The 10854-nt window shown below is 41.2% G+C and overlaps 1 protein-coding gene across 1 annotated transcript in view; it reads right to left on the bottom strand.

The window, feature by feature from the left end:
- Positions 1-551: 551 nt before the first annotated feature.
- LOC306949634 (glypican-5-like) overlaps positions 552-10854 on the bottom strand; it is a gene marked incomplete at both ends in the record, with an annotated part of 362433 nt that continues 352130 nt past the window's right edge. Inside the window, 1 exon segment of the mRNA XM_079539627.1 lies at positions 552-754. Coding sequence (XP_079395753.1) covers positions 552-754 — 203 coding nt within the window.

The raw sequence follows: 10854 nt of genomic DNA, 5'->3' as shown, positions 1-10854 counted from the left end.
CTTCCTACAATCTAAAGAATAGCAGAGAAAAGAAATTTCAGACATGCTTTGATCTTCTCGACCACTGAGGAATTTCATCCCGTTGGTCAAAGTACTTCACTTCAGCATGTTTTACAACTGCAGATGTAGATTATTAGCCGCTCACTGGAGAAACAATGCATGTATGGGCTTAGATTTGAAGACTGACCATTCCTTTAATTTATCAGAAAAAAACTTCAACACAACAGCCAATGTGATTCTTGTGAACATAACTGAGAAGAACAGTAACACACGTACACAGTTCTCATGTTCTCAATTATTTCTATCCCATAACTAAAGCTACTTGAACTTCTGTCATCATTTTCTCTGCATCCTGGCTGGGCTTTGTCAGAAGCTATCTTCACTCTAGGTGAGGACACTTCCTATCTGCCAACTCCAGCACATTGTTTAATATTCATTCTAATATATCAAGTAAAACAGATAGCTATTTAGCTTTGTTTTCTCTGGGTAAGGCTGCAGGTGTAGGTGACAGTGAACAGAAAGGCTTGTGCAGTGGCTGCAATCGTGTGCAGTTATGGGGGGCAAGGCCACAGAACTGCCAGTGCTGTTAAAACAACAAGTGAGGAACTCAGGGCTGCACTGCTCCCATTTCCAGTTACGCTGTGTTTAGAGGATGACTTGACAGTGCTTGTGGTGGTTGTGGTGACAATCTTTTTCACAGTTGGTTTTGGTTCATTTCTGTTTTCCGGATGGGTTTTCTTGTCCTTGAGTATATCTGAAAACATGAAAGTAAATGTAGGATTAATCACACATCTGGAACATGGAATGGGATACGTACTCTAGCCTGAATAACCAAACTATGTACAGAGTGACAGGATGCCTATATTAACGTTTTAGTTGAACCCAGTGGCCACATCACTTTGCTAGGCACCCACTATTTTGCTCAGGAATTCCAGCCCAGCCTACTGGTAGACAAAGCATAAACCTGGCCACAGTTTAATCCCTTTAAAAATACCTTAATTTTCACCTGGGATAGGAACTGGTTTATGCTAGGGTTGACCAGTTTTGTAACATGCCCCAGTGAAATACCTGTCAAGTTGTTAAGCTACCACAGGAGGAGAGTTGGAGAACATGTTGACTTAATTCATAAGCCAGCTTCCTAGCTGCTTTTTGTATTGCCTTTACTTTAAAGCAACACAGGACTTTCGGTACGGTAGGACGAACTGGCAAGAAAGGCTACTAACACAAAGAACTACATAGGTGTCTGATATGGCCTGTTCATCAGTGTGGACAAATAAAGTGGCCACAAAGAGAAAACGCTTTGAGTTTTGTTCGGTAATTTTCCCTAGTAAATACAGGTTTGGTTTTTTTTGTTTGTTTGTTTTTTGTTTCACCACTAAGATATGGAACAGTTGCATGTTTTTTATTTATTTATTTATTTTCCATCCCTCCACATGCATTTTGGGGCAGTTTGGGACACCTTGTATGTAAAGGATTAGATGTGCAAGAAACTAGTATCAGTAGTCTGTTCTTGCAAAAACACAGACTTTTCAAATGAGAAAACAATTGGTAAAAGTCTCCAGTTATCTTTGCAAGCATCACTGCGATCTTACTGCCATTGCGTCCTTCTCTGGCATTGTGCAAAAAATCAGCACTTCCTCTAATGATGACATGATCTGCAAAAGCATAACCTAAGTGTCTGGCATATAACCGAATTCTTACCTGCAAGAACTGATAAATTAACAATAATTGTTCAGGTCCAAGCTACAAATTTTTTTTTTTTTTTTTTTTTTTGTGATACTAATGAATGCAATGCACATACACACATAAAGCAAAAAGTGTAATTTTGTCATGCAAATTCAACAACAGCCCAATCTCATAATTAAAAAACAAACAAATAGAACCCCCCTCTGAATCAGAGAAGCAAGTTCTTGGTAGAAACTAGAAAGGCAGAAAGTATTCCAGACATGTAAATGCAATCTGAGATCATTGTCTGCATATCAGTAGTTCTGACCAACCATCAATAAACCCACTTGATAATAAAAATGAGCTATTGTATTAGGAAAGCACACATTGTTCTTGCCAGTATAAACAGTAAAAGAAATGCAACGAATTCTTCCATTTTATCATAATGTCAAGCAGCTGAACACCACACAGCCTTTTGCTCACTGCTTCCCCTTCCCCAGTGTTCCATATATACATGGAAATATAAATATATTTATTTACAAAGAAAGTGCTCAAGCTTCTCATTCTTGGTCACCATTTGCTGACCAATGCCCAGACAGTCCCTAATCAGAGGCAGCCTTCTCAGTCAACTCACCCCAGTTTCATAGTTTTTCCACGTGCCACCATACAGTATGGAATATCCCTGAGGGCAGCTGTCCCAGCTCTGTCCCCTCACAGCTCCTCACTGGCAGGGCAGCACATGAAGCTGAAAACTGAAGTGCCCTCAGCTCTGTGCAGCACTGCTCAGCAACAACTAAAAGATTGCTGTTACCCACATTGTTTTTCTCCTAAAGCCACAACGTTGCACCACACCAGATGCTATGAATCATCCTTTGCCCAGCTGAAACCTGCATCAACAGTGACCCAGAGGATCCTGTGATTTCTAAACCTGATTCAAGGCTTACTGCAGAGAAGGGACACAGCTGGCAAGGAATGCAGTGGGAAAAAGGCAGCTTGCCATTCTGTTCCAAATTGCTATGGCAAAATGTTCCTCAATTCCAGCTTGCAATGGAGCTAACAGAAGGGGGGAGGAGAAAAAGCACGCTGTAAATATTTAGGAAATACCACTATTCTGAGGACACTTTAAAAAAAAAAGGACAACCTTCAGACTGTCATTAAAGTAAATTAAGGATAAATCATGGGAGTAGGTGTGCTCTGACACTGCCTAGACTCCTTTCCATCACTGTCATTTTCCTTTCTGACTGTGGGAAATGAGCTGCTTCTCTGCTGCCTCTTATATCATCTCAGTCTGCTGACTTCAGCTCTCTGGGGCCAGCTGATTAAATTAAGACCTCACTCAGGTAAATCTATTCCCCTCTTTCACTTGGCCATGTCCAGCATTGTAACTTGATTGGCCTCTATAAATCGGGCAGACTGAAATGTATTAATTCATTTATTTTCTTAATATTGACCTAACCAAAAAATCTAAGGTAAGATTTAATGCTATCAGAGAAGCCGTTGGTTTTTAAGAGCTTTCCTCTCAGTGATTGCTTAATGCACTACATAACAAGCATTAAATAATACATTAGAAAATTCTGCCTTTATCCTTTACATGGAAGGGACTTAACTCTGAATTCTCTCTTTGTCTTTACAGCAGAGTGCTTCTCTGACGGACAATTCTGACGTAGGACTCTAATTAGCAATCTGCTTAAAAATAAATAAATAAGAATAGTCCTAGTCCTAACCCAATTCAGCATCTTTTTCAATCCCATATTCAGTTTTTAAGTCACAAATTTCAGCAAAGATTTCATGTCCTTTTCCAGTTTGTTAAGAGTTCCAGCTGCTTACTCACTCCAGGCTTTTGTCTGAGATACTCAGAGTTAAATGAGTTTTTCTCTCAAACCTTTTTCTCAGAGTCAGGGCTGGTTACATTCAGTCTACTACTGACATTCAAAAGGCAAAGAGATAGTATGGTAATTAAAGTGTCAGTGTGAAGAGTAGCACAGAAATGAAACTCCAGTCTCAACAAAGTGAACCCCAGATGGTTCAATACCCAAGAATCAACCCCACAAATCATGACTTCATAAAACAGAAGCCCCAGCTTCAGTCTGTTCTGTTTACCTTCTGCATTTTGAAGCTTTGTGCTTCCCAAGTAAAAGCTCTCTCCATTGCTGGGAGCTTTCTTACCATCATCACCCCATTTCTTTCCAGAAATGGAGTTTAAATCTTTGAAGACTAGCTAACCTTATATAGATGGCCTATGGACCTTGGTATGTGAACTTCATTCTACACTTACTTTTCTCATGTGATATATTCACAATTTATGTTAATAGAAGCATATACTTCTAATAACATGTGTTTTAAGATCTGTACTACACTACGCAGCAATCACAACACAGCACCTGTGCTTTCCCTTATCCAGGCTTCAAGCATGAACACTCAAACCCTGCCAGAAGGGATACTCAGTGCTGGCAGCTGGCTGCCCAGCAGCCCCCATGAACAGCCACCCAGGACCCCTGCCAGGGCCTAAGTCTGCTGTGGTCAGCGAAGATGGCCCAAGTCCCCTTAGGCACCAGGACCACTGTGAGTGCAGAGCGCAGCTCTGTGAGTCCAAGGGACTGAGTCCCATTCCTTAACTGATCTTTCATCTGCATTAACTGTAGTTAAATTCACAGCTTGACAACATTAACAAAACACATAATTAAAATTACTTGACCTCAGTGTTTAGATCATTTAGGATTATTTTCACCTCAACAATGCAACTGCAGATTGCTACCCAGTAATGCATGTGCTGGCACTGAACTTCTCACAAATACTTCTGTGAATCAATGCCATTCCTCAAAGAGACTAGCCAGGATAAAAGGGAGACAAACCTGTCATTGCCATCCAATTTAGGTGTGGGAAACCTCCCCTGCAGTGAGGACTGAATACACCTTCCAAACACATTTGGTGAGTCACACACTACAGCACACCTTAATCTCAGCCAGTCATGATACAGTGGAAAAATCATGTGGGTATTATTTTTTTAGGTTATTACCAAGTTAGCTGACACGAGGTCAGCAATATTGGCAGCCCAGACATTAGTTACGCCTCTCTAGCCTAAACCTTTTGCAGTTGGCTGCCCTGGCACTGGTAGGAATTATCAAACTATTGATTGGTGCACTCACATGCTATTGCTCGCTAATGAACAGCATCAGTAAAGCCTACTTAAACATCTGTAGAGGCTTCCTATTGTCCTGCCAAGGGACAAATAAGCTCATCAGCTTAAAAAGAAAGGAAAAAACTTCTCTGATTTTGGCCTTCTCTTGATTTGACTGGAGCTCGGTCCTCTCTGTGATTGCAAATGGTCAGTGTGACGAAGTCTTCTTCCCTAAAAGAAGGGGACAGACTCTTTAGCAGGGTCTGGGGTGACAGGACAAGGGGAAAAGGATTCAATCTCAGGGAGGTAGGTTTAGGGTGGATATATAGAAAAAAGTCTTTTACAGTGAGGGTGGTGAGGCTCTGAACAGGTTACATAGTGTCGTGGTGGGTGCCCCATCCATGGAGACTTTCAAGGCCAGGCTGATCAAACCCTGGGCAACCTGATCCAGCTGTGGTGTCCCTGTGCAGTGCAGGGCACTTGGGCTAGATGGCTTTCAGAGGTTCCTTCCAACTCTAAGGATTCTATGACTATGATTCTAATTACATCAAGCCAGACCCATACATTTCTTCCTAGACTTTCCTGCAAACACTCTGCTTTGAAAAGACTGAATGTCAGCATCTACAATGACAAATTAATTCCTGGTTTGAATGTCTCCTGATGGTTACAATGAGACACAGGTCTAAAGTGAACTGGTCAGTCCTTACTTCACTCCCAACCTTGTAGCTCTGCTGCTTGATTTCACTTTGATCATAGGCTTGGTTTTGGCAGACAAGACTGGGAGAAAATTAAAACAAGGTGCAACTTGGTGGAACTGGTGCTTAAATTACAGTAGATGCTGCAGTGTTATTACTAGCTTTTTATCACCTCTGGTAGCAAAAGCTGAAATTACTTCTACGTGTTCAAAGGAAGGAACTCTGAAATTGCAAAACAATGCTGTCACCATAAAATGTAACAGCAATTTCCAAATAATCTATTATCCTGACATTAAGATCAGCACTAATTATTTCCAGTTACAGCTGCAGCAGACATGGAAACTGGAACACTGTGGAAATCGGAATGTGAGAACTCCCAGCGTGTGATGAACTCATGATACAACTGTCAAAACGTGGGATTTGCCACTGTCTGCTACATAACACGAGTGAAGATTATGCAGGTCAATCAGTCTGTTTAGTTTTAGCTCTGCAGTCATTCTGTTTCTCTTTTTAAGGAGACTGGAAGAGAAGTGGGATCTGTGGCAGATCACTTCCTCCCTGTAGGACAGCAAGTGAATTACTTTATTTCTCAAACACTTTGTGCATTCTGAGTTTAAATTCTCCAGGGTAAGAAGAACCTTCGCCACCCTCCTCAAGAAATAACACTGCCTGGGACTTTCAGGAGCTACAGTTATAAAAAAGAGTCAAAGGTAAGAATGAAAAAAAAAATACAATAAAGAAGAGTCAGGAACAACTGCAAGACAATTTGAGGTGTCAGATGCCTGGAAGCCACACTTAGATTAAGTGGCAACTCCCTCCCCATTCACAAACGATCTGTTGTCTATATATATGGAAATCCAAAATATAAATAAATGAAAATAAATCTTAGCTGTACTAGTGTAAGAAACCCATAACTATATTTGCTTGGCTTTTGATATACAGCTACCATAGCAAACCCTGCACGATTTTCATGAGCCATAATAATATGTATGCTTTGTTCTGAGGGCTGAAAAGTAAACCTGCATGTATAAGTGCCTCAGCCCCTAGAATGGTATATGTCAAAACAGAACACTCCATCTTTTTCTAGAGAAGAAATAATCTAACCTAACAAACCTTGTGTGATTCAGCAATAGTTCCATTAATCTGTCAGTCACTGGCAAGAAAAGGTTTCGTCATTTTGTTTGTATTAATATAAGACTTATTCAAATGCAGACAAGCTGAAAGTATAGACTTAAAACATGTCAAACATCTTTTACATTTCCTGGAAACATCTGTTTTTAGTCTAGTCCCAGGCACATGTTTGTGGTTGTATGCTTAAGCTTGTTTCGCTTGCCAGATACCTCATACATACTGCAGCACAGCTGACATGATATCCTCAGACACAGCATGGAAGTATCTGTGAAACATGATGTTCCCAGTAAATCTGTTGAACTTTTATCGTAACTTTCTTGTAATGAAAGAAACAACTAAAAAGCTCTGTGACAGCTTTCTGCCATCACTGTGTGGTGCAATTAATTAGTTATGTTTAGAAATTCTGTACATGCCTCACTGGTAATATCCAGAAGACGGAGAGTGATCCTGATACTGCATGCCTCATGTGCTCAAAACTCCTATTAAACTTAATGGGAGTTTGGGGGGATGCGAGGAATGCAGGACTGACCTTTATAGCTGAAGATGAATGTGCACTCTAGACTTCAAAGATTAGGTACCCCTGCCAGTCTGGAGTGTGCAAGTGATCAGCACGCCAAGTGCCGAAGGCATCTGCTAAATATCACGCCACAGCTCAAAGCTGTGTAATTAAGAAAAATATAAACTGGCTCAAGGAAGAAAAATATTAGTAATAATTGAAAATGCTTTGGCTGTTGCTTTTGTCCTGATGATCTCATTAGTTCTGGTTACAGAAACAGTTCTCACACTGGCTGATGCGGGGCGTGCTTTGTGTTCTCATTCTGCCCACATCTTTCCCAGTCGACTTTTATTGCTCAATACAAAGGTCAAATTGAAGGCTTAATTAAATTGTATATGAGGAAAACATAAACTTATTTTGAAAGGGAGTACAAAACATTTAAAGCCATCCCAGCTCCTCTCCCCCAGACAACTCCTCTTCTTGAGAAAAGAAAGAGTATGTATTGTAGGAGCTCTTTCCCTTAAGGGGAAACTGCATCTTTACCTGCTTTAAAATTTACATGTAACGAATATCCAGCCTTTTCATAAGCTGCTAATTGCATCTGCAATTGACATTTATAACTGTAATTTTAATTTAGGTCTACAGCTCTAAGCAGACAAAGCTCCATTTTACAAAAAGGTTGGATATGATCTTACACTTACAGCAAAGTAAGTTCAACTTACAGCAAGGATCTGAACATAACAGCTTAACTTGAAGCAAAGTTGATGCCACCAGAATAAATATATTACCCACCAGCATATGTCACTCCACCCCGAGGCCTATATCTGAACAGCAGCTTCTCCCTCTGCTGAAAACACGAATCAGACAAGCACCCATGACAGTTTCTCCAAGCACAAGATGAGGAAGAGTCACACGGCTTGAGAGGATGGCCAGGTTTGAGCGTACTACAGCTGGTGCACGAGCCACACCAATGCACCGAGAACTCTGTGCATGGCAGCGTGGCTGCCAGAGCCAAGTATTTCTGCACCACTGAGGTTCTCAGAGCATCCTCTCTGCAGTTGTTGCACCACAGGGGCACAGTTCCCCAGGTGCTTCTGTTCTCCTCCCCAGAAGCCATGACTGTTCCTGCTGCTGATCGTGCACCCAGGCCCAGGGAGCTGAGAGCTCTTTGGCACTGGGTGGAGGTGGAGGAAGGACACCAGTGCTCCTCTCGGCCAGCCCTCATCAGCAAGGGCCTGCGGGTCACACCAGAAGGTAGGAGAGCAGACTACCATCAGCAAACAAGGACAGCAGTTGAAATCATGGTGTAAGGCAACTGGGTTCAAATCCTTCTCATGGCTGATTCAGGAGGGGTGCGCGAACCCAGGCCTCCTTTGCATCACCCAGTCAGATAAGGGGTCTGAGACTGAAACAGGCTCTGCAACATTAACATGAGCTCTCTGCACCTAGGTCTACCCTAGGGCAAACTGGACCAAAATATACTGGAAGGAATTATTCAAATTAAGTACCAGTATACAAATTTGGTAAGCAAAAAGAAGAGACACGAGGAATTGGTCTCTGCTTCTGAGTGAGGTCTGAAACTCCCTCCCCAAGAGATGCTGTGGAGGGCAGGGAGATGAGATCCATGCTCTCCAATTTCAGCATCAGCAGATGTATTTGTAAGGAATGGGAAGCGGAAAGTAAACCATGGAATTCCCCTCCCACCAAAGAGCTTGGTGACTCAAGGTCTTTCAGCTCATAGTTGCTTTTGCAAGGCAGGATGGATTCAACACGTACATTTTAAGCAGCCCAACTAAGTCCCAGAACATAATAACCAGAAACAAGGCACTAACTTCCAGCAAGACAACTGCAAAAAGCCAACTGCAAACACTTCCACAACACATTTCAGGGGTTCTTTTCTCCCTGCAAACATGATGTTCTCTCATCATTCCTCACTCTTTGAAAGTCAGTCAAATTATTCCACTTCTTCCATTGCTCTCTTAGAAACACTGTCAGACATAATTCCTTTGGTAAGATTTTTAAGTGATTGGGTTCCCATTTCCTTCACATTAACAATGGCAGCGGTGAAGGTTTCAAGTGTTTCTTGTATTTCTGCTATTTCTTCAGCACAAACAGAACCTTATATGAATAATCTTCTAGAGACATTCTAATGGGATATAATCATAATTGATATTTAATTATGGAATAGACACTGAAATCACATCAATCCACACATCATCTGATTTCTCTTAATGTGAATGAGAAGCAAAGATCAGCTATAATGGCAATGGATAGCTCTGGTCATTAAGTAAGCTGGTAGGAAATATTTGAGTCTTTCCAACCTTTCATTTCAGTGGTGAGTGAAATAAAATGAAAAATGATGGTACAATATCCTAGATTAATAATTTTAGACCTACCACCAAGAGCAGCAATGGAAAATATCACGGCATTAGACTTGCTTTGCCTCTGGTATGGCAAGTTTAAATTAGTCTTTTCTTCTTTTCTAATGTGGCAAATATTCAGCATGCATATCCTCTATTTCACATTGCTAGGTTTATCCAGTCAACCAGATCCCCAGCTCTATCACAGCTGACAGTTATTGACAGAGAGGATGATTAGAGCCATCACTCTACTGAATATCTGCAGAAGAACATGTTTCATGTAAAAATACTGAAGGCTTAAAAGCATTATTTTATTAATAGCATGCAGAGAAACTGATGAACCCTTATCACATTTAGCAGAATAAAGAATATCCACAAAGACACAAATGTGAAGGAGATACACAACCAAGGGTAAAAATACCAAACTTTTCTAATAAAATGTCTTACAAAACGAAGCAGAATCTGCTAGCACATGCAGAAGACTACACTCAGCCTGTGCATCAAATTAAGGGAAGGAAATTCCTGTCCAGGGCTGGCACTGATTCCATTCCCTGCTTCTGTCCCAAGTGAGTGAGGTGAAATGTTCCTGCCAATTTAATGAGAAACATCTACATCAAAAGTAGCAGCACTGAGTTTAGCTTAGCCCAGTGTGGTACATGACATACTGAAGGCTATAAACCTTCTCCCTTTCCCAGATTTACAGTGTTGCTGAACTTTACGTTGGTAAGCAGTGACAAAGTGGAAACCACTTGTCTCTCCTATTTAGCCATGCGGAAGAATCACTTCTGGCCACAATCCCACACATCTAACTCCTTAAGGTATTCATTCCATCATGAAAATGAAAAAAAAAATCAACCATGGCATTTTGAGAGTGATAAATATTGCATTGGGATTCAAAGACCTCAAGCTTTCAGCTGGCTTCTCTATACAGATGTGCTCAAGCTTGGCTGCCCAGATGGGACTAGTAATAAGGCCAGTGTTTGCCAAAGACCTACTCTTGGCACCTGCAGCACCTCTCCACTGGATTGTGACCAGGTGCTGAGAGTGGTGATGAGAAAATAACTTAAGTTTTTAAGCAGGAAGAATTTGGAAAGCCTGAAAGCATCAGGATATTGCTGCAAGTGAGTGAAGTGTGATGGGAGACTCCAAGAGAAGCAATGGACTGCTCTATCTAGGTCAGCTAAGACCCTAAATACAGTAAATATATAAATTATCTTCACTTGTTTCTATGCACAGAATAGGCATGGATATATGCAAAACATTTGTTAGGTGACTGCACATGTAGCTTGATTTGTGTGTGCTGCCAATCCAGCCAAAGAAGCTTTGACAGGCACTCAGTCTTCTCTTTGAGATGTATCAGTTATTGACAAGTTCTTTGTGTCATAAGAG

This window comes from Tetrao urogallus (assembly GCF_951394365.1).
Source record: "Tetrao urogallus genome assembly, chromosome: 9".
NCBI classification, from domain to species: domain Eukaryota; kingdom Metazoa; phylum Chordata; class Aves; order Galliformes; family Phasianidae; genus Tetrao; species Tetrao urogallus.
The sequence above is the reverse complement of the archived record's forward strand: the minus strand, read 5'-3'. Positions and strand labels throughout refer to the sequence as shown.